General features: G+C 29.8%; 22 protein-coding genes across 22 annotated transcripts; 10 read left to right on the top strand and 12 right to left on the bottom strand. All coding sequences in view use genetic code 6, as the record gives it.

Annotated features, from left to right (window-relative positions):
- Positions 1-20: 20 nt before the first annotated feature.
- SS50377_24706 (Transmembrane domain-containing protein) lies at positions 21-1,355 on the top strand (the record flags this gene model as incomplete). Its single annotated transcript, XM_067908547.1, has 1 exon — positions 21-1,355. One exon carries the CDS (start codon positions 21-23, stop codon positions 1,353-1,355), a length of 1,335 nt encoding a protein of 444 aa, XP_067763368.1.
- Positions 1,356-2,436: 1,081 nt separating this feature from the next.
- SS50377_24705 (Cathepsin L) lies at positions 2,437-3,783 on the top strand (the record flags this gene model as incomplete). Its single annotated transcript, XM_067908546.1, has 1 exon — positions 2,437-3,783. One exon carries the CDS (start codon positions 2,437-2,439, stop codon positions 3,781-3,783), a length of 1,347 nt encoding a protein of 448 aa, XP_067763367.1.
- A 274-nt stretch (positions 3,784-4,057) lies between these two features.
- SS50377_24704 (uncharacterized protein) lies at positions 4,058-5,746 on the bottom strand (the record flags this gene model as incomplete). Its single annotated transcript, XM_067908545.1, has 1 exon — positions 4,058-5,746. The coding sequence occupies one exon, from the start codon at positions 5,744-5,746 to the stop codon at positions 4,058-4,060; it is 1,689 nt and encodes a 562-aa protein (XP_067763366.1).
- Positions 5,747-5,904: 158 nt separating this feature from the next.
- SS50377_24703 (uncharacterized protein) lies at positions 5,905-7,869 on the bottom strand (the record flags this gene model as incomplete). The annotated part of the gene is made up of 1 exon (XM_067908544.1): positions 5,905-7,869. One exon carries the CDS (start codon positions 7,867-7,869, stop codon positions 5,905-5,907), a length of 1,965 nt encoding a protein of 654 aa, XP_067763365.1.
- A 122-nt stretch (positions 7,870-7,991) lies between these two features.
- SS50377_24702 (uncharacterized protein) lies at positions 7,992-8,291 on the bottom strand (the record flags this gene model as incomplete). The annotated part of the gene is made up of 1 exon (XM_067908543.1): positions 7,992-8,291. One exon carries the CDS (start codon positions 8,289-8,291, stop codon positions 7,992-7,994), a length of 300 nt encoding a protein of 99 aa, XP_067763364.1.
- Positions 8,292-8,536: 245 nt separating this feature from the next.
- Positions 8,537-9,316, top strand: SS50377_24701 (Leucine rich repeat protein; the record flags this gene model as incomplete). Its single annotated transcript, XM_067908542.1, has 1 exon — positions 8,537-9,316. One exon carries the CDS (start codon positions 8,537-8,539, stop codon positions 9,314-9,316), a length of 780 nt encoding a protein of 259 aa, XP_067763363.1.
- An 11-nt stretch (positions 9,317-9,327) lies between these two features.
- Positions 9,328-10,230, bottom strand: SS50377_24700 (uncharacterized protein; the record flags this gene model as incomplete). The annotated part of the gene is made up of 1 exon (XM_067908541.1): positions 9,328-10,230. The coding sequence occupies one exon, from the start codon at positions 10,228-10,230 to the stop codon at positions 9,328-9,330; it is 903 nt and encodes a 300-aa protein (XP_067763362.1).
- Positions 10,231-10,332: 102 nt separating this feature from the next.
- Positions 10,333-10,980, top strand: SS50377_24699 (uncharacterized protein; the record flags this gene model as incomplete). The annotated part of the gene is made up of 1 exon (XM_067908540.1): positions 10,333-10,980. The coding sequence occupies one exon, from the start codon at positions 10,333-10,335 to the stop codon at positions 10,978-10,980; it is 648 nt and encodes a 215-aa protein (XP_067763361.1).
- A 37-nt stretch (positions 10,981-11,017) lies between these two features.
- Positions 11,018-11,542, top strand: SS50377_24698 (uncharacterized protein; the record flags this gene model as incomplete). Its single annotated transcript, XM_067908539.1, has 1 exon — positions 11,018-11,542. The coding sequence occupies one exon, from the start codon at positions 11,018-11,020 to the stop codon at positions 11,540-11,542; it is 525 nt and encodes a 174-aa protein (XP_067763360.1).
- A 3-nt stretch (positions 11,543-11,545) lies between these two features.
- SS50377_24697 (Myb-like DNA-binding domain-containing protein) lies at positions 11,546-12,076 on the bottom strand (the record flags this gene model as incomplete). The annotated part of the gene is made up of 1 exon (XM_067908538.1): positions 11,546-12,076. One exon carries the CDS (start codon positions 12,074-12,076, stop codon positions 11,546-11,548), a length of 531 nt encoding a protein of 176 aa, XP_067763359.1.
- A 166-nt stretch (positions 12,077-12,242) lies between these two features.
- On the bottom strand, positions 12,243-13,562 carry SS50377_24696 (Transmembrane domain-containing protein; the record flags this gene model as incomplete). Its single annotated transcript, XM_067908537.1, has 1 exon — positions 12,243-13,562. The coding sequence occupies one exon, from the start codon at positions 13,560-13,562 to the stop codon at positions 12,243-12,245; it is 1,320 nt and encodes a 439-aa protein (XP_067763358.1).
- A 242-nt stretch (positions 13,563-13,804) lies between these two features.
- On the top strand, positions 13,805-14,263 carry SS50377_24695 (uncharacterized protein; the record flags this gene model as incomplete). Its single annotated transcript, XM_067908536.1, has 1 exon — positions 13,805-14,263. The coding sequence occupies one exon, from the start codon at positions 13,805-13,807 to the stop codon at positions 14,261-14,263; it is 459 nt and encodes a 152-aa protein (XP_067763357.1).
- A 7-nt stretch (positions 14,264-14,270) lies between these two features.
- On the bottom strand, positions 14,271-15,386 carry SS50377_24694 (TRNA (5-methylaminomethyl-2-thiouridylate)-methyltransferase; the record flags this gene model as incomplete). The annotated part of the gene is made up of 1 exon (XM_067908535.1): positions 14,271-15,386. One exon carries the CDS (start codon positions 15,384-15,386, stop codon positions 14,271-14,273), a length of 1,116 nt encoding a protein of 371 aa, XP_067763356.1.
- A 153-nt stretch (positions 15,387-15,539) lies between these two features.
- SS50377_24693 (uncharacterized protein) lies at positions 15,540-16,070 on the bottom strand (the record flags this gene model as incomplete). The annotated part of the gene is made up of 1 exon (XM_067908534.1): positions 15,540-16,070. One exon carries the CDS (start codon positions 16,068-16,070, stop codon positions 15,540-15,542), a length of 531 nt encoding a protein of 176 aa, XP_067763355.1.
- A 40-nt stretch (positions 16,071-16,110) lies between these two features.
- SS50377_24692 (uncharacterized protein) lies at positions 16,111-16,539 on the bottom strand (the record flags this gene model as incomplete). The annotated part of the gene is made up of 1 exon (XM_067908533.1): positions 16,111-16,539. The coding sequence occupies one exon, from the start codon at positions 16,537-16,539 to the stop codon at positions 16,111-16,113; it is 429 nt and encodes a 142-aa protein (XP_067763354.1).
- Positions 16,540-16,581: 42 nt separating this feature from the next.
- SS50377_24691 (uncharacterized protein) lies at positions 16,582-16,866 on the bottom strand (the record flags this gene model as incomplete). Its single annotated transcript, XM_067908532.1, has 1 exon — positions 16,582-16,866. The coding sequence occupies one exon, from the start codon at positions 16,864-16,866 to the stop codon at positions 16,582-16,584; it is 285 nt and encodes a 94-aa protein (XP_067763353.1).
- Positions 16,867-17,624: 758 nt separating this feature from the next.
- Positions 17,625-19,118, bottom strand: SS50377_24690 (uncharacterized protein; the record flags this gene model as incomplete). The annotated part of the gene is made up of 1 exon (XM_067908531.1): positions 17,625-19,118. One exon carries the CDS (start codon positions 19,116-19,118, stop codon positions 17,625-17,627), a length of 1,494 nt encoding a protein of 497 aa, XP_067763352.1.
- Positions 19,119-19,743: 625 nt separating this feature from the next.
- Positions 19,744-21,042, top strand: SS50377_24689 (Transmembrane domain-containing protein; the record flags this gene model as incomplete). Its single annotated transcript, XM_067908530.1, has 1 exon — positions 19,744-21,042. One exon carries the CDS (start codon positions 19,744-19,746, stop codon positions 21,040-21,042), a length of 1,299 nt encoding a protein of 432 aa, XP_067763351.1.
- Positions 21,043-21,053: 11 nt separating this feature from the next.
- On the bottom strand, positions 21,054-23,660 carry SS50377_24688 (uncharacterized protein; the record flags this gene model as incomplete). The annotated part of the gene is made up of 1 exon (XM_067908529.1): positions 21,054-23,660. The coding sequence occupies one exon, from the start codon at positions 23,658-23,660 to the stop codon at positions 21,054-21,056; it is 2,607 nt and encodes an 868-aa protein (XP_067763350.1).
- A 110-nt stretch (positions 23,661-23,770) lies between these two features.
- SS50377_24687 (uncharacterized protein) lies at positions 23,771-24,928 on the top strand (the record flags this gene model as incomplete). Its single annotated transcript, XM_067908528.1, has 1 exon — positions 23,771-24,928. The coding sequence occupies one exon, from the start codon at positions 23,771-23,773 to the stop codon at positions 24,926-24,928; it is 1,158 nt and encodes a 385-aa protein (XP_067763349.1).
- An 87-nt stretch (positions 24,929-25,015) lies between these two features.
- On the top strand, positions 25,016-25,753 carry SS50377_24686 (uncharacterized protein; the record flags this gene model as incomplete). The annotated part of the gene is made up of 1 exon (XM_067908527.1): positions 25,016-25,753. The coding sequence occupies one exon, from the start codon at positions 25,016-25,018 to the stop codon at positions 25,751-25,753; it is 738 nt and encodes a 245-aa protein (XP_067763348.1).
- A 40-nt stretch (positions 25,754-25,793) lies between these two features.
- SS50377_24685 (uncharacterized protein) lies at positions 25,794-26,204 on the top strand (the record flags this gene model as incomplete). The annotated part of the gene is made up of 1 exon (XM_067908526.1): positions 25,794-26,204. One exon carries the CDS (start codon positions 25,794-25,796, stop codon positions 26,202-26,204), a length of 411 nt encoding a protein of 136 aa, XP_067763347.1.
- Between the last annotated feature and the right edge of the window lie 56 nt (positions 26,205-26,260).

Below are 26,260 nucleotides of genomic sequence, written 5' to 3'. Positions count from 1 at the left end.
TATTAAAAACCCCTTCCATAATGGACTTACTATCTAGAAAGCCATCTTTAGGAGTAAAGAGAAATTCAGATTCATATATAGATTTTAATTTGCTTCATATATTTATTCTTGGAATTGTTCATACTGCATTTATTGTTATTACACTGTGTGCTTTTTAAACTCGTTCATATTCATTTTCTACTACATGTGTTATTTTAGAAATGTGCTATTTTTAATTAATAACGCTAAATACTACCCTTATACGTCAAGCAGATAAATATTTTATTACTACTTTTGGAGTTTATTTGGGCTCTGTGAATAAATAAGCATTTTTTTTAACTTTGCTTTATTAATTTATATACTCAGTATTTTTAATAGTAGTAGAGTCACTACTATTGTTTTTTACTTTTCACACCGGTTTAGGTATAGTTGTCTTGGTAGAGTTAAAGAAATTCGTGTTATATCCTATGTGTGTTTCATTTATGATACTTAAGGAAATTCTTCTAACTAAATTACCGCCACTAAAACATTTTTCGTTTTCTGTAAGTTGGTACTTATTTTAACTTGTTCCTGTTTTGTATGCATAAATTTTGCAACCACTTAATCTATCATATTTCTACCTAATCCGGTCATGTATAGATTTAATTTTAATCGTAACTATTATCATTATGAATTAAGATACGTTATTTTTTATATGGGTGTTATAAGAATCTAGATTTCACTTCTCATAAGTGGCTGTACCATTGTTTAAAGCTATTATTCCATAGTTAGGTTAATTTACTTTTCTATTTATTTACCATTTCACTTTATGTGCATATTGCATTAATTTTGCATCAAATATAGCTTTCGCATAATTCTATCTTTATTCAGTTTATTATCATATGTATGCTATTTAGCTTTCTTTTGCAGTTGAGTATCGAGATGCATATTTTAATTGTTTTGATGAAATTACTTTAATAAGAAGCCGTTTGGCTAAATTATGCATTTTATCTATATTATTAATTACCGTACAATCAGGTATAGTACTTATTAGTGTAGCATTAACTAATAATATTCATAGCTTTGATTATACAATGTTTGCAGCAGCTTATATCTCAGCTATACTTGTACCACTCACTCAATGCTCATATGCTCTCCTACTTGCAGTAGAAAAAATAGCAGTTCACGTTATACGTATCGATGTTATTCTTATGATAGTACTAAATATAGTACTAGTCTTAGCGTGGGAATTATTTCCGCTGTTTAATAGGATCTATCTTATTTCTGCATTTGTTTAATTTTGTGCACTTTGTTATTATGTTATTTTGGCACTTACTGCACTAGGAGTTCGTAACCGCCATCACCGTAATATAAGGGCACTCATAAATGAAGGATGATGATTCGATAGATTATACTTATTATAATTACAACGATATGATAGTAAGTCTTCTCAATATTTCATGACTTCGTGTTTATAGTTTTTTATTAATATGTTATTTCTTTAGTTTCAAACATTATTATGAATAATCAATAAAGCTTCATAAAAATTATATAAACTTATTTTTAGGAAAAGACAACTTGTAGTCATAGACGTCTAAGCATACGTTTAATTATTTAAAAACATATACATCTATTGCTAATACTAAATTTATCTTAACATAAATGATGTATGCTTAGTTATATTCGAATTTTCTTCTTTGACTCTATGCCAAATTATTCATTTGAATGTTGCTTTATAAAAATTAGACACATACAAATAGTTTTATTATTTGATATGTAAGAGAGGAGTAAACTATCCAAATTAGTTTAATTAGAGGTGCAATATGATATTAACCCTATCAAAGATATTTCATATATCATTAAAGTGAGAGGTTAAACAATTTTCACAAAGTTTAATTATAATTTATTTATATATTTTTACTATAGTATATTATATATAATGGTTATGTATTTCTCCTTTATTTATATTTCTTAATATATTATATAATTGAAATATATTAGTTTTAAAACTTAAACAATATCTCGGATGGATTCCGGATAGTATCACGATCTTTATTATCAGAATATTTATTTTTAAGGTATAACCTACCATATATACATCTTTGTAAGTATAAAATATGAGAATCTTATCATTACTTAACTCATAAACTAAAATTATTCGATTTAAAATATATTAAGTTCTTACTTTACTAAGACTCATGAAATACAAGATTTTATTATTATAATATTCATATATATAATATTTATATATTCTATATACTTATCTTGAATTTCTCTATTCTTAAATTAAATTATTATAACTTTATCAGTTAATTAATATTAATAACATTAATGTTATTTTAACTTATTCTATAATCAATTTTATTTATAAATTTTGTTATGTAACTTTTAAATTATATTTTATTGATTCTATATCGTCCATTAATTCTTTTAAAATAATATGTTAGCATTGTCTGGTTACTTTTATCGAATTTAGAAATGTTAGTCCTGTTTGCTTTCATCCCAGTCTCAATTGATTGCATCGATGCTTATACTGAATTCCTTATATATTATAATAAATCTTTCAACAAAAGCAATGAACAAATCTTCTGCACAAATTTTGCTAAGTTTCTTAAATCAAAATCTTAGTGTATCAACTGTACTATAAATGTAAATTTTGATAAGTATCCAGAATTATTTTTGGGACATACTGATTCAAAATTTTTGTCATCAAATAATAATTATCATAGATTATTGAGTGTGGATCCTCTTCCAAAACTTCAATCTATACCAGAATCTGTTGATTTGCGTGAGATGGGTCTTGTGACTAAAGCAAAAAGGTAATTATATTGCGGATCTTGTTGGGCTTTTGCCACTATTGCACTATTAGAAAATTCTATTCTACATGATCATGAGAAAATAACTTAGTCTGAATTTAATAATACGGCCATAAATTTAGATTTATCTGAGTAGTACTTAATGTCGAATGTATTTTCAGCTTCGAATTATTGTTAAGGTGGAAATTCTATTTTAACATTAAACTATATGCTAGATAATCCAAAAATTTGGAAGACTGTTGAAACTACGTAAAATTTTCCATATGAATACGAAAAGAATAATTAATCATTCATTGATTTAAAAATTTTTGAGCCCAAAGTAAGCCCAGACTAATATTTAATACCATACAAAGTATTTAATATGCCCAGAAAATATGATTTCAAAAGTAGTCAGAAAACTCCTGTTATAAACCTATTAATGAAGAATGGTACTTATGATATTCAAAAAGTATAGTAGTATCTGGCTAGAGGACTAGCTGTAGGATCTAGTATATATATAGAAAACGGCTCATAAGCAAGTACATAATTCCGTGACTATTCTGGAGATTATGTTATCGATAATTTCACTTGTAAAGGGACATCAAATCATGCAATAGTATTAGTAGGTTATGGGAAGTTTAAGAATCAGGATGTATGGATTGCTAAAAATTCTTGGGGAGAAGATTGGGGAAATAATGGATTTATGTATATTGCACGAGGATAGAATACATTATGTGTAGAGTATAAGGCATTCTCAATTATTCCTAAACATTATGATAAAAATGCAGGTATCTTTAACTAAGTATTCGCTACTCCGTTTAATCTTACTAGAGGTAAGAATGGATTAGATATTAACTAAGAATAGTAAACAGAAATTATATAAAATGATAATAAAACTTGGTAAGTTTATGTCAAAACTGTATCTATTTGTCTTGCCTTAGCTATACTTATAGCGATATGCATAGTAATTTTAATTGTATTAAAATACAAATCTGTATTAAAAAATAAACCAGATACTTTTAACATATGAATTCTTAACTTTCACTAGAATTAGAAAATATATGATTTACTAGTGCTTTTTTGTTTAGCATTATATTAAAATTATTACATAACTATGTTACCATCTACCTAGTTGAATTATTTTAGTAAAAATTTAAGTTAATATAAAACATTTTAAACTCATAGGTTTAGAGAAAAAGTATATATTTATAATATTATTAATGTAATCATTTTTCTTATATTTTTATAGTATTTGGCTGAAAATTATATACTAAAAATTAATTATAATTAATATTCATCGTGTATCACTCAAAAAGCCCAATTTCCATAATAAGTTTATTGAATTCTTGCTAATCCAAGTCTTTCCCATAATGCTCTGCCCATGCGAGTTAACGTTTAGCAGATTCTTTTAAATATTTAGGGAAAGCAAAGTCAAAAAATCCCAAAAATATTACAATTTTTCCGGTCTCGAACTCATTAACATTGAACTTTCCACTACATAGTTTATACTTTTGGTTAAAAGATCCATCTATAACACGTAAATAACCTAGTTATACATTCCATTCAAGCTCTTTACCTTCAATTTTACCAAATTCCATATCACAAACAATTTATTCTTCTCCAATAAGCAGAGTCTTCTTCATTTAATGAGGTAAAATAAGTGGCGCTTCTGTGAAATTTTGACCTATTTGTGCTCGTGTAAGACTTTCAACAGCTTACACGCTTAAAAACCCAGCATTTTCAACCATTGAGAATCCAAGAATTTCACAGTTGAATGCGCTAATAAGAAGGTCAGAAATCATCAAATTAGGTTCTTCTATTAAAATTATACGTAGTCGTCCCCCTATTTAATTCTAAATATCTTAAATTTCATATTTTTAATTTTAAGACTTAGGAAGTTAGTTGATAAAGATTTACTTATTACTATATAACTATGCTTATTTTTCAAATAATATTTTTTCAAAAATACGTTTGGATTTCTTAAAATTTAGTTTTTAGAAATTAAAACAAGCTACAAAATCTTTGAATGAACCTGCATTTAATGCAATATATGTTGGTGAAACAATGTGGCAAAACTAAACTGACGATAGGTGGATAATTCCATTTTGAATCATTGTAGCGAATGCTAAAATAAGATTGGATTTGTGTAAGGAATGAATATGTGCAACTTCCTGAATATTAAAATCAGGATATAAACGCTTTCTAGCTAATTTCACTGACTACTAAATTAAAATAGACTGTTATATTGAGTCTGGAATTATTGATTAGAAAGCAGTAATTTTTATGTCTAAAGGGTGCTTTTAATTGAATGTAAGAAAATTATATATATTATTGTTGTAAAAGGGATTTTAATCATGTAAAAATTGCATTAATATTGCTTATTTAGTGATAAGAGAGTGAAAAGAGAAATTAATTTGAAAATCTGTGGGTTTTGTTTAAATTATTTCATTTTAATATTTGAAATAAGCGTTTTTATCAATTGTAGAGTCTAGTTATTCTATATGCTAGAAAAATAGCAGTTTAGGAGCTTCAAATTATCTATTCTCAACAAGGTAGGATCTTTAAAAAGGGTCATCATCTAGAATAATTTTCTAACCATCAATATGCTCCATAAGCTTAAAAGGCAAAAATATTAAATCGGCTCTCACATCTTCCTAAATTTTTTGAATTTCTTTTACTGATAGTTCATCTGATACAATACTGACATCAACAGAGAGGGCAGAACAAGCCAAAATTATAACATAAGTTTCAATTTGTGATTTAGAAATAACCAATACACTTTTTGTTTGGTGTAATAAATACATTTATTGCATACCAGATGCTAGTAAAGATGCCATTCTTAATATGTCTAAATACGTATATGTATATGCCTAGTTTTCAACACCATAAATAGATTGAAATACTTTTTTAGTTAACGATAATCTAGTCTAGTTTGCAAATAAAGAATATACAGAACTATACTAAAAAGGCACTTTTTATTAAATTATGTCCATTAAATTTTTTGTTAAATATATTATTATTATATAAATTTATGTGAACAATATCTTTTGTGAAACAATGGATATTAGTTATATTATTTATTATTAAAAATAATAGTATATAATTTAGGAAACAATTGAATACTTAATTTCATGAAATCCTATCATTAAAATCACTAATAATAATCTGTATCTTCTCCTACATCTTTCCCCTGCTCTCGTTTCAGTCTTTCTTCTAAATCTAATTAAACCGCAGTCTTTTTCTTCTAATTAAAAAAGCTTTTTTCTACAACAGTTCTAGTGATTGGTTTTACTTTTTTGAGTCTCTATTCTCTAATTTTCTATTTTTCTGCTTATTTTTCGCCTAATTTCATTAATTCATTCATTTTGGCATTCCTAGCAACTTCGCGTCTTCTTTTATCTAAAACATATCTACCTTCTTTGATCTAGTTGACAGTAAAAGAATAAATATTAGCCATTGTCTCGTTCATAATTAACTCCATTCTAGCTAAAATAGTATTTGAATTTAAGTTTTTATCATCTTTTTAAATAACTTCAGCAAAAACACCAGATTGTGCAATACATGCGTGAAGCATGTCAAGTTCGTCTGAAATTTTATCTACAGTCAGTTCATCCAAAGATTAATATTAAGTTAAATCATAAATAAAAGCCTCTGCCGTAGTTTTTAATGCATCACGATCAAAAGAATTGACTAGTTTTTAGCTTATTTAAATTTTTTAGGATACATCTTCTACTTTTTATTACAACATAATTTCTTACGAACCGTACAACTCATTTGCCTCAGAAAGTTTACTCTACTATCCTTCTATCATTTAGTTTATATCTTAAAGATTGTTTGTCCTAACTAAATTAGATTCTTCTAAAAGAGAAAGATTATCATTAAAATCTGATGTTTATTCAAATGGGATAACTGGAGGATAATCATACGATTAAATAAGCAAGTTATTTGCTCTTTAAATACGAGAATCAGCTATTTACAGACTGTTTTATCCTAATCTTTCAAATATATTATATGGTTATGCCTCAAGGTCCTAGGATTCAAAATTTCTAAGAATTTGTGGTTTCTCAATAATTTTATCTTAAATTATGCCAGGAGGTAGTGGTCTAACGTTAACAGAAAGGTCAGTTTAAATTTATGAAACAAAAGTTATAAAATCAAAATCTATTGATATTTTTTAAGTCTATTTATTATCTTTTTAAATTTAATTCTTTACTTCGCTTAAACTTAATACACCTCCAAATTAAATATAGCTTCTTGCTAACTGCATTACTTCTGGTAACCGAAGAACTGAAAACTAGTCAAATTATCTTATTTCTTACGTTTTTTCACGTGTTAATACTTACAATGGTTTAGATGATAATTATGATTTCGGTTTTGGTTAATAGTCGATATCGACATGGTTCAATTAAAAAAATTCCAACTAGTTCTCACGATTTTTGAACAAATATGATATGTCAGTTCCTGCTAATTTTGCTACTATTTCTATCATATCACGTGCTTTTAGATTTACTTAAAGTGTTTCACACTAACGTGATATTTCTTATAATATTTGATCTAAAACTACTTATAATTCATCAATTTTTCGCTTAACCTAGTCTAATTTCAGCCCACTTTGCTCTCCACTTCTTTAATTTCCCAAACTTACCTCTTCCATTTCACGTATCTTTCTTTCGATGGCAATCTCAAGTCTATTTAAATCTAATTCTTATTTTTATAATACCAGATTTCGATCGATTGCAAAAGCATTTAGTGCTTCCATTTCTGACTCTTTCATTGCTGTATTAATAGATAATCTACAAAGCTATTTAGTCTTATCTATAAACTATTTAACACCAGTTCTGATAGTAGGCCGCATAGTTTCAGGTAGAAAATTTTCAGGAACTATTGGAGTAATAGATCTTAATGAAGTTGGCTTATCAGTTCCAAAAATCTCCTTATCTTCACGTCTAAGATCAGAAACAGTGATTTTAGTAGTCTATTATTGTTACATAGCAGTCTTTTCTGCAATAGGAAGATCTAAGTATCGTCTTTGCATCTATTTTACATCTCGAGTAGTTTGTTTTAAATCTTATTCAAGTCTTATGGAAGCAAATGGATTATCAATTGGTGCGGACATTTATAATTGAACAATTATTGATTATTATATAAAATAATCGTATAAGTTTTTAGTTGTTATTACATCTATGTAAAATATATTAAATAAAATACTTATATAATATAAATCTAAATTAGTTCATGTCATTGTGAATCAAACTCGGTCGAGAATGATGATAGTTCATATGTTGGGTAAGTTTAGACAGACTAGTATTAAAACTAAGCTATAAGATTCGAAACAAATTTTTTAAAATTTTATCTGTTAAATGACGAAGAAGTTACATTTATAGTAACAGAAACATTTAATTTATTAAGTCCACATCCTCTAAGCTATTATAAAGCAATTTAGTGAAGATGTCCATGCCCACACATCAAGGTGAATTTATCTGACTGCTATATGTTTCCAAAAATAGCGCCATTCCAAGAAGATTAGGACAGGGACATTTGAAAGAAGTGTAAAATAACAGATTAATAATTTAAATAGTATATTATTCGAATTATTATTTGTGTAAACCTAGATTTTGATATAATATATGAATTTTCTATTATTGTAAATATCAGTTTCATCTTAGTTTCTTTAACTATTTATTTTAATTAACATATGATAATGGTATTTAATTGTTCTAAATTTATATTCAATTAAATTTTATTATATAAAATTAATAAAGATTATTTCCTTTCAAAAAATTATGCCTGCTTTAACCTAAGCTCTTATTTATTAAAAAACTAAAAAAGCAGATCTATCATCTATCACGAATCTAAATATTTGGGGTTCTAAACTTGATGATATTTCTATTATGTCTTAAATGGTTAATGTTGAAGTATTAGCCTTTTCTGTAAATGATGTTTCGGACCTTGCACCACTCTAAAACTGCACAAACTTAAAAGAACTTTATATACGTAGAAATTAGATCACAGATTTACAATAGATAATGTTCCTTTCTACTCTCCCATCTTTAACAGTTTTACTTGCGACAGAAAACCCTATTGCTAACATGCCAGATTATCGTCTTTGGATCATAAAAGCGCTTCCTAAGCTTAAAAAGCTAGATGAAACTGATGTCACAGACGATGAACGTATGTAAGCATCCAGAAAATCGTTTTCAGTAAAGCATGACAAGCCAGGGAAATAATCTTAAGTATCCTAGCCTTCTGCTTCAAGCTATCCAACAAATGTTGCGAAATCTCCATCTGCTCCTTAATAACCATAATATCCTTAACAACCTTAGTATCCTCAGTAACCATTACAGTCATATCCACAGTAACCTCAAATTCAACAACCTTAATATGCATAGCAACCTCAAATGTAGCAGCCATAATATGCTCAATAAGTTAATAAACAGGCAACTCATTTGACACCAACTAATAGAAAGATTATGTTGGCAGTTTTAAACTTAATTGATGGACTTGATAACGAATCTTTGGAAGCAATTAAAAAACAAATTGAAGCTATTTAAGCATCCCAATGAGAGCAAATTTGTCACTAATTTAATTTTAGGAAAATATCCCTCACCTCTTTTTTAGCCCATCTTTCCGTATTTTATAGCTTTGCCAAAATATTTAATTTGTCCTCCTGCAGAATTAAATTTTTAGATTTTAATAACTAATTTTCTGCTTCTAATTGTTGTATTTTTGAGAGTTCTAGTTCTGGAGATAATGTTTTTAAAGGTAATACATTTATTTTCGGTGGAATTATATTATTTGGTGGCTGAAAAGTTAGATATTATGGTTGACTAAACAATGTGGTATTATCACTGTTATAAGATTATGGCTTATGTTCTATTTTATAGTTTGGATCTAAATGCATCTATTTAATTATAATCTAGAGTCTCAGTATTTCTTACTTTAGTTGCATTATTTATGGATTCAGTTTTGGTTGCTTTGATTTAGCAATCTCTATTCTAAAGTTTTCTATATTGGAAGAAAATTCAGAAGTAAAAACAGAATTTATACGTTTCTAATAAATCTAAATTTATTCTAAATCATCATAAAGTTGATTAAGAAAATCTTTCATTGTATGGGTTAATTCTTCTTTTTTAATTTTCAAAAGTTGTGCTTGTTCCATATTTAGAATATCTTAATACTTTATGTTTGTGGGATCAATTTAAGAGTAAATTAAAGCTATTTGTAATTTAATTGGCTTAATTATACTAAGTACCTATGTTGATTCACATAAAATATAAGAAATTTTATCATTTTCTATTGTGTACATTTTATAATTTTATATTTATTAGATATTTACATTTATATACATTTAATAAAAAACTAATGAATCAAACAGAAAAATTGAATAATACTCCAATTTAATCAGCTATTGATCTTAGATACGATACTTAAGAAATATAAGATAGCAAAGATTATAGATTAGGAAAAAAATCTGCATGCAGACCTAATTTAAATCCTTAAATTAATAAATGAAAAATAAAGATTATTTGAATTATTATATTAAATTTATTAAATTTATTTCTTTAACATTATAAAATTCATGCTTCCAACATAGTAGTAATTATTAAACCGAGAATACACTAGAAAAGAATTATAGGCATTTTGTTTAAAACTAGGCTTAAAAGCTAATGGTAAAAATGATGATATGTATCATCTTCTTGAAACTTGGATCGATACTTAGTTAATTGAATCTAAATAGATTGATCATTAAAATAACCTTGTAGATGATCTCAAAAAATCAATTAATTTTGAAAAATCATAGTTTTCTGATTCATAAACTCCAGTTATAATTCCGAGTTCAAATGATATTTCTCCAAATCACATGATTCTTTCTGGTTGTGAGGATAGTCCTAAAGTGATAATCTTTGATGATACTGCATCTCATATTAAACTCCCTGGATTTTCTTAGGTGGAGTAGAAAGAATTTTAACCTATAATAATAGAAGAAATTGATAATGAATAGTTAAAGTAACTAATCAAAATTGTAACTGATTATCGTGATAATGCACTGTTAAGCTTAAGAACTCAATTTGAGAGAAAAATGAGATAATTTTAAAGATAATCAAATATAGAAGTTATGATAATTCCACCTGGAATAAGAACAAAGAATGTTGACGATGTTTTAGTCAGAAGACGTGATACTGCTTTCACAGTTACTTAAGAATTAGAAAAAATAAGTAAAAAGTGAAAATTATATATTATATTTACATGATTTTATTTTATCAATGTCTAATATTCTAAAAATACTTAAGGCATTATCAAGCGATAATGCAATGTTACTAGATGATACTACTACTGATTTAATTGTGAATTAAATCCAACCAAATGGGACAACCACTCGTGGTATTGAGTTACTGTAAAATACATTAAATTTATTGACTAATACAGTTAAAGATGAATAATCAGACCCAGATACATCATTCGGTGATGATTTAACATTCAATGCACTCAAAACATCAATACATAGTTCATAAATCTAAATGACTAACCATCCACTGAGAAATATTAATTATGATAAGGTTTGCGTTGAAGATCCTATAAAAGAATAGCGCTATAGAGATCCAAAAATTTAAACAGCTACAGTAGAACATATTTAAAGATAGCAGCTTGCTCGCGCAAAAAATACAGTTAAGCATTCCAAAAATATTAATTACTCTATAAAGTCTAAAAATGCAGTTGAAAAAGCCCTCTAACAAATTCCCGATATCGAAGCTTCACTTAGAACTACTAGATCATATGGGATTAAGTGAAAATCAATTTTTATTCTTTGATTGTAACAATTTTAACCTATTTGCGATTTACAGTTGTGACCTTCCTTCTATGGCTATAGTTCCATAACTACTTTAGCTAAGTAGCTCTTCATCTTCTAATTCGGTCCAGCGTCCTTTTTTCTTAGCTAATATTACTCTGTGCCACTGTTGACAACATTATTTAGCATTTTTAGTTTTTACAAATTCTGATATTTCTTGCCATGTTCTTTGACTATTCTACTATTTCGATATCTAAAGAACATAGTTCTCTTCTGTCGACCAAAACTTTTTAGATACTATAACAGTCTATGGCTTTACTGATCCTGCTGAATTTGAACTGGAGCGTAAGGCAGTGGAAGAAAAAGCTAAGTTTTCAGGAACTGCTATATTGAGAAGATGTATATCAGTTAGTGATCTTTTGTATTCTTAAAATGTAACATCTAGATCTTATGATAGGACAAAAGCTTCCATGTAACCTGAAATTCTAAAGTTAAGTTAAAATAGTAATCTCTGTATTTCTTCATCCATTTACATGATTAGATAGTTTATATTTAAACAATTATAATATTTATAAAAATTAGTTTATAAGTAAAAATATATTTAATTATTAACACGATGTTTCTATTTTTAAAGATTGATCAAACAATAAAACTAAATCAATAAATTAAATAAAAACTGCTAGTGGTTTAAAATAACTATATCAAAAGGTTATCTATTCATTAAAAGAGATTGATACACTGTTAGACGCCTCAAATATATGTTTTGAGCAATTAGATATACGATTGCTATCTATTGGAGTATCTATTCGACTCTATATATATTGAATATTAGCTAAATTTGTACAATCATGCCACACGGCATACACGATACCCACGCCGAAGCCGAAGAAGTAGGCGGGCCTGAGTGGCCAGCCAATAACGTCAGGCGAGAGGGGGTTCCCTTTGTGGTCCGTGCACTTGAGTACGCCGATGATGAGGTAGTTATAGATGAACATTTGGAAGTAGGTATAGAAGGCCGCAGTGAAGGGGACGCAGAGGAGCAGGAAGAGCACAACCCACACGAACATGCGTACCCAGCGGTTCTTGCCGTCCGTGGTCTTGCAAAACCCGTCGTAGAAGATGGGGGCAAGGCGCGTTCCGGTGATCTGGAATGGCAGCCAGGCGAGGGCGGCGAGCGACCAGATGTGGTGACCGACAAGGTGGGGGTCGCGCTCGCCACCGTTGGAGAAGGGCCTGATGATGACGTAGTAGTCGAAGAGGGCGGACAAGAGGTAGCAGATCATGATGGGGACCTGGACGCCGGCGAAGAGCAGCCCGAACTTGGACAGGTCGTTCTTGAAGCCGCTCAGGTTGGCGCGCTTGAAGATGCCGTGGTTCATGAGGTTGACGAGGGGGATCCACTGGATGTAGCCGCCTATCTGGTTGAGGTTGGAAAGGGGCGACAGGGCGCGGCCGATCCAGATGCCCCAGACGGTCCAGGTGATGATCTCGGCGCAAACGCCAGCGGCGAAGGGGTCGACATCCTTGAAGAGGTGGTAGTTGCCGAGGATGGTGTGGGAGGTGATGATGACGAAGGTGAGCAGCTGGTGCATGCCGATGAGCGAGCCGTAGGCAGGCTTGGTGAAGATCACGGTGCCGCTGGAGTCCTTGCGGGTGTACCATACGAAGTCGAAGATGGCGCACTGGACGAAGATTGACACGAAGGAGGCGGCCAGGAGCGCGCTGAAGTAGGCCGCGAAGACCACATAGCGGTTCTGCCTGGAGCACCACTCCTTAATCTTAGGATAGCCGCTCATGCACGGGAAGAAGAAGACCTGGTGCACGGCGACCTCGGTTGCGATGGAGGGGCCGTAGAGGAGCAGGTTCTTCTTGTTGAGGCCGAGCACGAGGTGGTAGAAGAAGATCATGGCCACGCCGAGTCCCATGCAGACTAATACATCCAACAACATAAAGAATATAGCAACAAAACATCTTAATGATTTTTTCTTAGCATTGTCATGTATAAACTCATTTATTACCATTATTTGACTTATGTCGTTATTGAATTTATACTAGTAATATAACAATGATTAAAGAATAATCAAATTAACGTGCTGATATTTATTTCATTTGATTTATTGTCTATTGTAAATCTAAAATCACAAAACATTTTCATATTTAAATAATGACTATAAGTATATAATATTACTAGTTCTGCAAAAAATTTACATGAAATAAATAAATTATGTATTTATATTTTTATTATTATTTTATATTTATAAAAATGAGTTCTTTGAATAATATGTTACCTTTAAATAAAAGAATTTCTCATACATCAACTCTGCATTGTCGGACTTTTTAATCTAATAATTTTATTACACCTGGCCCAGGAGCATACAATATAAGATCGTCTTTTAATACTTTATAATCTAAATTACCACCAAAAAGCTAACAACTTATTAGAAGATGCACAAATTTTGTCACTCCTAGTTCTTAAGATTATTCACCTTTAAATAATACTATTTAATGTAATTAATAGTAGGTGAATGTATTTAAGTGTAGAAGGTAGTATTTTAAATAAGATTTAACCCCTGCTCCGAATTAGTATAATATAAAGTGTAGTAAAGGTGTAGAAATACTTATTAAATCTAAATATTAATAGCCTTAAATAGATTTAACACCAGGACCAGATTAATATCAATCAAAATTGAATTATAGATAATATAGAAAATATGTTAAGTGATTAAAAATCATTAAATCATTAAATTTGTAAGTTCAGCCTTCCTTTCAATAGTAACCGACTCAAAATCTGATAAAATTCCATTAATTAAAACTTAACCACCTTTAGTTCCTTTATGTTTAGAAAATATAGAATATATTTCTTTACCAATTATTTATAACTATTAACTAGCTTCGTATGAACCAGAAAGCCATTCTATATTGAAATCCTATTAGCTGTTACAAGATTAGCATTTGCCTGATTCTAATTCAACATCTTCAATATCCTACTAAACTGGTGTATAAATCAATTCAGTTTCATTCATTTCTACTAAAAGTATTCTAGGGCCAGGAGTAATTGCATCTGCTATAAATATTGTACCAAACTTATGTAATGGTGTGAATAATTAATTTTCTTCATGATTTCTACCAACGAACGCGTATTTACCTTTATCTATTCGTAAAAATCTAGAATGTTATAAAATATAAGGCAAGAAGGAAGTAGCCTTTAAAAATCCATCTGTCTCAACAGTTTTCATTTTACGGCCAAAATTTTAATCAGTTAATAAGCATCCACCACCATGTCCAGACATCATATAGCTCATCCCTAATTCTGCGGCTAACGTAGTTTATCCTGTTTATGATCTACCTTAAATTGAACGCATATCTTCTCTCTTTATAAAACCTAAAGTTTCAGCTTCTGTAATTTCAAGAAGTTACCCTGATAAAGGCCTTACTAATAAATTTCCGAATCCAGATTCATTAGCTACCTTCTTCAAAGATGCCATATTTTAAGACATTGGTCTTTAATTTAAGACTTCTCCAGTAGCTATAAAATCAGCATTATATTATTTTAACAAAGAACCGGCATATTTAATCATCAAGGCATGGCAATCAATGCAAGCATTAAAATTTTTACCTCTACCAAATTTAGGATCTATTGTAATTTATAATTGTGCCTGTTGAAATGGAACAAAAACAACCGGGATATCTAATTCTTTTGCCAATAAGTCTAATTTTTTAGATGGCCCTCCAAAGAAATATGAAATGAAATTAATCGCAATAATCTTAATCCCAGCTTTTTACAATAATTTAATAACTAACAATGAGTCTTAACCACCAGAGCATAAGACAATTGCTGTAGCCATCTCCTTTAAGGAATGGAAAAAGAAATAAGTATATTATTAAATACTATTTCATTTAATTTATATATACAAATTATTGTTTCCACTTAGATGTAATTATTTATATAACCATAACTTTAAATATAAATAAAAATAGAATATTTTTACAAAAGATCTTCAGATTCTTTCTTTTTCAACTTATTCTTCTTATCGAATTATCTTTTTATTGAATTCATATCTATCCAAATATCGGCATTAGACTTTTCTTAATTTCATGCTCTAGGTCAAATTTACACCCCCAATTTTTTCTAGCGAACATCGAAGATTTTAGCTAGTGGTCAACTATGCAGAGATAGCGTAATCATTATGTAGAAGGCGCTTTTAGTTATCAGGAGTTGCTGGTTGGTAATTAACTTTCTTATGCCGGATCCTACCATAAGGATTTTTTTAAAAATCAAATTTTGGTCGTGCATCATATGCTTCCTATCTCTTCTTCTCGAGTTCTAAATTAATAGATAAAACAGGATCATTTATTTGCTTTGAATCCAGTCGAGGCTCAAAAGGTGAATTTGGATTGAGTGGGATCAACTATCTATCTAATTTATCTAGAAAACCATCTAAAATAAGTTGATGATTAGTCTAAGGGCTAATATAGGATTTAATAACTTTATTTTGACATGATTTTGGGAGGCGGTCAAAACCACTCATTTATACATAATACTAATAATATTATATAATAATACATTTTTCACCAAATTCCATCTTCACACATTATGGCCACACTCTATAAAATCGCAATGATCCACCCTAACCCTATAAAGCTAAGCACAAATGTACCCCATCCAGCGCAGCATAAATCACTTTTTTAAAAACTGCTTCCGCAGTCGCATAATCCAGCGCAAATTAGACCGCAACCGCAAAAGAAATTTCCGGTCGCCAAACAGCAATTATTTTCATCAGTTGCTGGCGAATTTGCAAAGAATAAGTCACAACAATCAGATGAACATGGCAAATTGCAATTAAATTTCTAGCGCATTCGTTTTGGGGAAATTTAGTCGGCAGAAAGCTGTGTTGGCGCTGAAATTTAGACTACTGGTGCAGCTTATAGTTGTTAAATTTATTATGGCTGGATCTGCTCAGTTTGAGCATTCGTAGTAGGTTCTAGTTCAGATGTCATTATCTGAAAATTTTAATGGTATATACTATAAAATAATATTAGTCACTTTGCAGTTGAAGGTCGTTTCTTGATATTCGTGTTTATTGGTTTGCGAACTGGCTAGTAGCAAGTGATTTTTGAGGATTAGCAAGAATTCCAAGAGTTTATTAAGCCCCATGATTCGTTTCCAACATAAAATATTGGCTCATCGCGGCTACGCTATCTGGCAAAATCTGTAACAAAACCCTTGTTCCATTTTGATTTATATGCAACTTAAGTTTAGCAAGAGGTCCAGTCAACCATATTATAGAAATTTCCAGGTGTGCGGCCCTTTTGCATAAAACTCATTTAATTAGGAAAGAGATATTACTTTACGCTATTTAGATAAATTATATCATAATAAGTTAATATTTAACACGACTGAACTCGAGGAAATTACGTTTTAATAAACCTTAAGTAATTTATTAGTCTTGCATTTGTTCTTATGCTACTTTATATGATATTATATTATTTTAAAAGTCGTTGGTGATTACTTACCTATGAGACTTGGATAATATTTATAGTATTCGATTACTTTATAGCTCTTTTTAATCAGATACATATTACCATTTTTTACTATAAATTTAAAAACTACAAACTCATGGCCTTTATCACAGGTTTAGATTTCATTAAGGGCAATAATAAATTTAAAATCTAGAAGATTAACTTTCTTTAATTTTTAACTTCAATTATAGATATACACAATATGTTTATCATAGTTTAAGACTACCAGACTGAATAACTAGCTATAAATTCTAGATTTAATATGGTTGCAGTTATTATAATCTTTCAATATTGACCCAATAATAAAATATTATTCAGAAAATGGTAATGATGATTTAATTTCTTTCATAAAAGCGATTAAAGATGTAGAACTTTGATCACATTTGTAAGATATGTATGAGAAATTATTTATTAAAGATGGTTCACTAATAAATAATAAATTTATTTAAAACCTATTTTATCAGAAATAGTAGATAATAATATTTTTGGAAACAAGAAATAGAATATAATACAGTATTTAAACTACATTTAAGAATAGCTGTAGGAGTGAAATAATACAAAAATCAAATAAATTTAGCTACAGTCTAAAAAGCCGACATTAAAACATCATACCCCACTCCTAGAATAGTTCTAGTTGTAATATTTTCACAAGCATACAATTTACGTAAAAGTGTATTATTTAGAAATCTATTATGACTTCCTACTAGTATAATTGTATTTTATGGTATTGTCACAGATTATCTAGTAATAAATAGGAAATTTATGATTTACTTATAGAATTTTTTATTCTAGGGCATATTTTCCATATAATTTTATACTAATCTTGCATTACACATAACTAACATCAAGGGTAATGATGATTTTAAATCTTTAATTTAAGCTTAAAGTGGTCTAAAGAAATTTGTAATACCTTAGAATTATTCTAATGATTTTCTAGGTTTATAATTTATTTCACCAAATAACTGTAATACGTTTTATTCTTGATAAACTAATTAAATAACTTCATCAATGATTTCAACTAATTATGCCGTTTCGTTTTCTTCTTCAATAATCATATCTATGTCATTCGATTAAAGATTTGCAATAAATGTTTCTGTACGTAATTTAATTATAGGCATCATTTTAATAGTAAATTATTTCGGTTTTTATGCCTCACTTATATAACTATTTCCAAAAGAATCTATGTTTTATAATTATTAAAACGACGAATTTTATGCAACACTATTCCCAGAATCTGTATGAATAGAAAATGAGTCATGATAATCATTATTTTTTTCAGCTTACACAGTAGCTTCTCGTTTTTCTTATTTCTCAGGAATATGTACTGAAATTATAGGATTTAATAAAATTAACTTACCTGTAAATAGTTTTTAATTTTTCAGTAAACATCCTATATAACTACTAGCACCATGACACATTACTGAAAAATCGCTGGAGTAATGTCTAGCAAATAAACATAGATTTTGTTTTAATTCTGATATGAATGATTATTTAAGATGTTTTAAAGATATATGTAAAATTTGTTATATATCTGGTATAACTAATTGGATCTTCAATTCTGCATAATAATTAATTAAATAACTATATTAAAGGGGAGATTAATGAAAATCTAAAAACAAGAATACCAATTTTTTAAATTATTATCTATCTTTATGGTAGTAAACTTTAAATCCAGAATCTAGAGGATCTTCTGCAGACTTTGTAATTTAAACTCTTCCTGTTGAGCTTTAAGCAGAAACACACATGTGTTTTCCACTATTATAGACTCGTAGATACTCAAATTCCACTGGTAAAAAATCAAGCTTAAAATTAAGTTAATTTTCAACAAAATTATTAATCCATTAATTTTCTAATATTTCCGGCAGTTCCAAGTCTTGATAATTTTTGCGCGAACATTTTTTAAAAAAATATGCTAAGTTTTTGTTACATTGACTCGTTTAAATAGGTTAATAAAACTAAAGAATTTAATTACGCATACATGAAGAGATAGTTACATTACATGTGTTAATTTATGGTTTATTGGCTATTGATTTAAGAGAATTAAATTCCTCCAGCATTTAATTCAAGATAGGTTACTATTGGTTATATGGATATATTAATGTTGTTAAAATAATGTTAATTTATTTTTAATAAATACTATATAGCAATTATAAAAATCTTTCAACACAACAAACAAAAATAATTATTAATATATAGAACTAATATTCGATAACCCATTATTGATTATAAGATTAACCTATCTAAATGGATATAATAATATACAAATATAATTTGCTTATTTCTATAATATCATAAAATATAATAATCTGCAACCAATCTAAACTAGTAATAACCACTGTAAAAGTTATACTATCTATATAAATAATTAAACAATTGCACTTTTGATAATTTTTTCAATAATTTATCAAAATAAAGTGTATCAGTAAATTCATTTCAGCTTATCATCCTATTTCTGCATATTATTATTTTTACAGTTTATTTTACAGGTCTCGCATACCTAAAAGTACTATATGAATGAAATTAATCCATTATATTCATTATTTGAATTATTAATTCAATCACAATAACTAAGTCGTCAGTATATGATTAATATTATATAAGTTTATGTATACGAAAAAACTCGTAAGTTAATTTTATTTTCTAATAATAGTATGTCTCAAACATTCATTTTTTATTCCTCGAATGCCTTATCAGTGGACTGAAGGTAAATCCAAGATGATAAGAGCTATTATAGCAATCCCAGCTATGTTGTTGGATGTATTAGTCTGCATGGGACTCGGCGTGGCCATGATCTTCTTCTACCACCTCGTGCTCGGCCTCAACAAGAAGAACCTGCTCCTCTACGGCCCCTCCATCGCAACCGAGGTCGCCGTGCACCAGGTCTTCTTCTTCCCGTGCATGAGCGGCTATCCTAAGATTAAGGAGTGGTGCTCCAGGCAGAACCGCTATGTGGTCTTCGCGGCCTACTTCAGCGCGCTCCTGGCCGCCTCCTTCGTGTCAATCTTCGTCCAGTGCGCCATCTTCGACTTCGTATGGTACACCCGCAAGGACTCCAGCGGCACCGTGATCTTCACCAAGCCTGCCTACGGCTCGCTCATCGGCATGCACCAGCTGCTCACCTTCGTCATCATCACCTCCCACACCATCCTCGGCAACTACCACCTCTTCAAGGATGTCGACCCCTTCGCCGCTGGCGTTTGCGCCGAGATCATCACCTGGACCGTCTGGGGCATCTGGATCGGCCGCGCCCTGTCGCCCCTTTCCAACCTCAACCAGATAGGCGGCTACATCCAGTGGATCCCCCTCGTCAACCTCATGAACCACGGCATCTTCAAGCGCGCCAACCTGAGCGGCTTCAAGAACGACCTGTCCAAGTTCGGGCTGCTCTTCGCCGGCGTCCAGGTCCCCATCATGATCTGCTACCTCTTGTCCGCCCTCTTCGACTACTACGTCATCATCAGGCCCTTCTCCAACGGTGGCGAGCGCGACCCCCACCTTGTCGGTCACCACATCTGGTCGCTCGCCGCCCTCGCCTGGCTGCCATTCCAGATCACCGGAACGCGCCTTGCCCCCATCTTCTACGACGGGTTTTGCAAGACCACGGACGGCAAGAACCGCTGGGTACGCATGTTCGTGTGGGTTGTGCTCTTCCTGCTCCTCTGCGTCCCCTTCACTGCGGCCTTCTATACCTACTTCCAAATGTTCATCTATAACTACCTCATCATCGGCGTACTCAAGTGCACGGACCACAAAGGGAACCCCCTCTCGCCTGACGTTATTGGCTGGCCACTCAGGCCCGCCTACTTCTTCGGCTTCGGCGTGGGTATCGTGTATGCCGTATGGTTTGATACACTACATATTTCTAGAGATGGACTTAAACACATAGAAGATCAGTCTAGAAAAACAGAAAATGTAGGTGATTGTGAAAGTGGAGGATTAGAAATAACTACATAACAAAGCCAGCTCTAAGCTTTTCACTGAAAAATTATTTATCACTTATTCCATAAAATGTTTAATAAGTTATTCATAGAAGAATCTTTAGTATCAAAACGAATTTATGATCCTTTGGATTTTTCACTGACAAGAACTGTTAAAGCTTCCTATAGATTTGGCACATTATCAATTACATATTTTCTTGAGATGCCAAAACTGTCAATTTTCATATTATGCGCAATTTATAAATACTCTGGTAAAGTAGTTAGTGTAATTTTGTTTGTCGAAATATACGATTTATAGTTGGCAACATCTAATTCCGTAAGCAAATTCTCGATTCCATCAATTGTATTAATATTGTATTACAAGTTTGTATTACTTTATTATGAAGTAAACCATTTAATAAGAAACTCTTTATTTTTTTATAGAGAACTAGATATATCTTAAATTAAACTTTACCCAGTTATTTTTATATATGAATCTTGAATACTAGCTCTATCGTGAGGTTAGATTAGATAAATAAGATATTAAAATGATTTTTCGTTTATTTAGGTGGCAAGGAAAGAACTCCACGCATCATACATAGGTGAGAAATAAAGACTAACTATTTACGAAAATTTTCCAGTAAAATATGTCATAATATCACATTAAATTGAGAATTAGTAATAGCTTTCGTAAATTTCAGCTATCTATAAACGAGTATTATACTTTAATTCTGAAGTAATTTTAACAAAACTAAAATGATCTGAATCGTTAATTGCCTTAAATAATCCAACAACTATTTCTGCGGTTTCATAATCCATAATTGATTCGTGTAATCGAGAATCTGATGCAGAATGCATAGATTACATTTTGTTAGGTAATAAAATTTTTCCAGACTAATCTAGTTCGGAATTTAAAATATTTTAAACTGGTTAGCTTAAAATCGATCTATTTAATGACTTATTTATGGATTCTTATTAAGGTAATTCTAATTTGTTAGAAACATCTTTTTTAATGAAATCAACTACATCTATTTTTCTTGAAGAATTGAATTAGGGATTTTCTTTTTATAAAGTAGGCATAATCGCAGTAGACTAGGCTATTGATTTTTTACTTAGTAATCTTTAGGATGTCATTGACATTTAATACTAACTTCTAAATGTCTCTGCTGTAATAGATATTTATGATCTATCATTAGCAGCTTAGATAGGACTATTTAAACTATAGTCGAAAACTGTCTTACTACTATCAATTTCCTTGTTTTCTTATACAGACTCTATACTCTTTTCAATAGACCTCATATCACTGACTGAAACTTGCAATGAATCTTCTTTAACACATATTTAAGCAGCATTTAACTGTGCCATTTCTTCGTAAAATCTATCGCTAATTAAATTATCACATAATTTTATGTTCATTACTGCTAAACTTAAAACATCATCTACTGAATAATCTCGAGCTCCTATTCCAAATTTTTACTACACAACATTAACGCCAGCATCCAACTCTACCTAAAAATCTTCTAATTATTTCAGGACATTATCCATAGTTTCATCAAGCTCCAAAGCGAAGCATAAATCTTTATCGATTTTTAACTTAAAATTCGCAGTTTTTTCTTAAAATAATGGGCTCATCATTGTTTTAATAATAGGTTAAACTTCTAAAAGACCACCCGGCTACAAGATGTATAAAATATCATTTTCTAAATAGACAAATTCGCTTTGAATTATCACGTCATTAACTTCTAAATTTTCAAAACAGAAGGTCTTATTCTACTTGAAGTCGAGAACATAACTAATACCATCATTAAGGCAGATTATCCCAGTGGAATATTCAACAAATTCGGCGAATTGAAGTTGTTAGAAGTTAACGAATATAGGCATTTCATATATGTGAAATTAACGTTCTGACATCACATAAATTCTGCTTCCAAAAACTCTAACTGCATGGGAATTAAAGCCAACCTTCATTCCCATACACATGCCAGTTATCCCATCAAAGAAGTATATTTTATCCCCATCTGAATAATATATTAAATCGTTATCTATACCGAAGAGCTAACGTTCTTTTTATGCATCAAAATTAACAGCAAAGTTAGCAATTCTTATCTTTGCAGGCAATGAAAATTCGCAGTTTCCATAGGAGTTATATAGAATTTATGGGAGATTTTAGCTATCTGGTGTCATAGAATTCGAAATGAGTTCGGTGTAATGACGATTTGGTTGCTCTGCGGATAGCTTTTTCATCGAATTTAGATCGAAAATTGATGTATCTGTTGTAGTTTATACAGCTAGTTGATAGTTTTTCTAGTTGAAAGAGAGTGAAAAAACAGATTCTAACGAAATTATTTTGTTTTTCTGAAGCTTTTTATTAAACGCTTTCACATGGTAAACTCCATCTTTTAGCGCCACATAAGCTTCAAATTTAGAAGAGCGGGTAAAAGCCTAACAAGTTAACAGTAGTTTTTCCATATCTAAACTATTATAAATAAGAAATGTATTGTTCTATTTATTATAAAGAATTGCGAATGGGTCTGAATTTTAAGATTACATAACATCAACTGGGTAGTACGGGTCTGTATTAATTTTAAATATCGAATTTTATGTAGTAAGTGGTATTTTCTGTATAGAATCAGATGATATTAAAACATTATGCTTAATGCGCACTTCTAAAATTTGCTCCATAAATTTAGAAAAGGAAATTATATTATTAATATATACTTAAAATTATTTTTATTGTTTTAATACAGATAATCAATTAAATTGTATAATACTAAGTATATATTTTTAAGTTTATGCCGATTCATAGTTTACTAAAAAAGTGTAACGGACCTGATTACCGGCCAAAATCAGTTAATGTTTATGATATATTAAATAGAGTTAGTATATTAGAAAATTAAAGATTTCCAAAGAAGCAAGATTTTATGGTTAAAACATAGCCTCAAAGCCGAGTTAACTAATTGCGACCTGTTACCAAATAGTAGACACTTAACACATTGCATGCAGATTTAAACGGGTTATAATCTTAATATAGATTATTTGGTAGTACGGTTAGTCCATAAGAATAATATAGTAGAGATTGTTAAAGATCAGGTAGATTTACCAATATATCTGAAAGTGATCGCCTAGTATTATCAAAACTGACATCAAATCCATGGCTAGCTAAAAATAAAATTAAAACATTAGCTAATACAACATCAATGGTATAAATCTAAAGAGACAATGAAAGAACTATACCATAGATGCACAAATCCCTTTATGCATAGCTAGAAAAATCTGGGAAATAAAAATATGGATAAATTTTAAAAGATTTAATAGATAAAGAGGTGGAATAACAAATTAAAACTACTTCTATTTCTTATATTTAATAACATTAGTAAGATGATTTGAGAGCATCTAGGTAGTTTTAAAGGACTTCTGAGCTTGATATTAAAAGCTATACAAATCCACCAAAGGTATCAAAATAATAATAAATTACTAATAAGTAGTCTAGCACTCTTAATATAAATGACATATAAAATAGTTACCTATTATCATCATCTTAATTAGAAACTCCATCATTACGAGAAAATTAACAAGATAAACAATCACTTTTGATAATTGATATAATACCATAACCATTTGACTACGTTGCTAATAGTAGTCTTGAGTCTATTGAAGATCCTGTTAGACTATGCATTTAAGATAATACCAGCTATAATATTCATTGTAGCAAAGATTTGTAGCACTCACGACACTTGCTGGATAATTCATTTAGTTAATAATAACAACATAAACTTGGTGATACTATTAATACCATAGCAGAAGAATTATCTTAATAAGATATGGAGTATTTTGAGGAAGAAATTGAAAATAAGAATATTGAATTGTAGTTAGACTAATTACATGACAATATGACACCTACTATCTTATAACTCTAAAAAGATAATCTTTTAAAAAAGATAGAATAATGAAAAAAATTAATTAAGCCCAATGGTTATTAAATATGAAAAATTAATAATACTATATCTATTATAATATATTAACTTCCCACTCCTTATATGTCACTTAAAGCATTTACTCCTGCTACACCAATACGTCTTTTTGATTTATTATAAATCAAAGCCTTATAAAAAAAATCTAATATGCCTGCTATTGGTATAGCTACATCATTATTTGCTATGAAGACATCCTTAACTGATGTAAAGTGTTAAATTGCATTCGAAATTCTTAAGAAAGCAACTGAAGAGTTAAAAATTGAAGCCAAGGATATCGAATGCTTACTTACGGGTGACGATGCTTTTGCCTTTTGGCCATTAGTAATGGATAAATCTAAAATGTCAATTAAGGATGCTGCTGAGATTGAAGGCCTTACTAATATTAAACAATTCAATTCATCTGCGCATGCTATTGCAGTAGCGGTCACTTAAGCCTTAGGCGGTGAATTTGTTCCTACTATGTATAAGTTTAGAGAATTCCGTGTTCCCGCTGAAGAAGTTGGTGCATTTATTATGGTAGGTGATGATCTATCTACTGTTTAAAAGAAAATTAATAAAGCTGTTTGTGAAGAAGGTGCAGATAATGATGTACTTTAGTAGTTTGAAACTGTGGAAAAATTAGAAGATAGTATTACTGTGAATGATGAAGTTATGAATTATGCAGATTTGAGAGCTAAATTTTTAAATAAAGAAATCTCTGCAAAATCGCTTAAGGACAGTTTAATTTAATTTTATGGAAGATATTTAGTATAAGATGATGATATTAAACAATTGAGTGTAAAATTGGCAAGCAAAAAGTGAAGGTTATAATTATTTATATAATATATTATTAAGTTAATATATGTTATTTAAAAAAATGCGATCAATATCGCCATCGTTCACAATTTAAAGAAAAATGAGTACAAGAGAATTAAAATTAACACCAGGTCCAGGGTACTATGATATTAGTAAACCATTATTCTCTAATTCTGGAATTAAATTTAGATAACATTTATTACTGGAATCTGAATAAAAATTAAAGCCTGTACTAGATTGTAATATACGACCCCGAGTTTAGTCCCCAGGCCCTGCTTATTATAAACCTGATTATAATAAAATTCTTACTTCACCTACTAAATAATCTATACGGTAAAAATTCAATTATCAATAAAAAAAAGTTATTCCCGGACCTGGAGATTATAACATATCTATAAAATAAATCAGATCATAAAGCCCAGAATTTACTATGAAATTCCGTCAAATCTACAAGTGATAATAACCTAAAAATAAACATATTAATTCAATAATATATAGAATATAAAAAATAGT

Source organism: Spironucleus salmonicida, chromosome 5 (genome assembly GCF_000497125.1).
Source record: "Spironucleus salmonicida strain ATCC 50377 chromosome 5, whole genome shotgun sequence".
In the NCBI taxonomy this organism is placed as follows: domain Eukaryota; phylum Fornicata; order Diplomonadida; family Hexamitidae; genus Spironucleus; species Spironucleus salmonicida.
The sequence above is the reverse complement of the archived record's forward strand: the minus strand, read 5'-3'. Positions and strand labels throughout refer to the sequence as shown.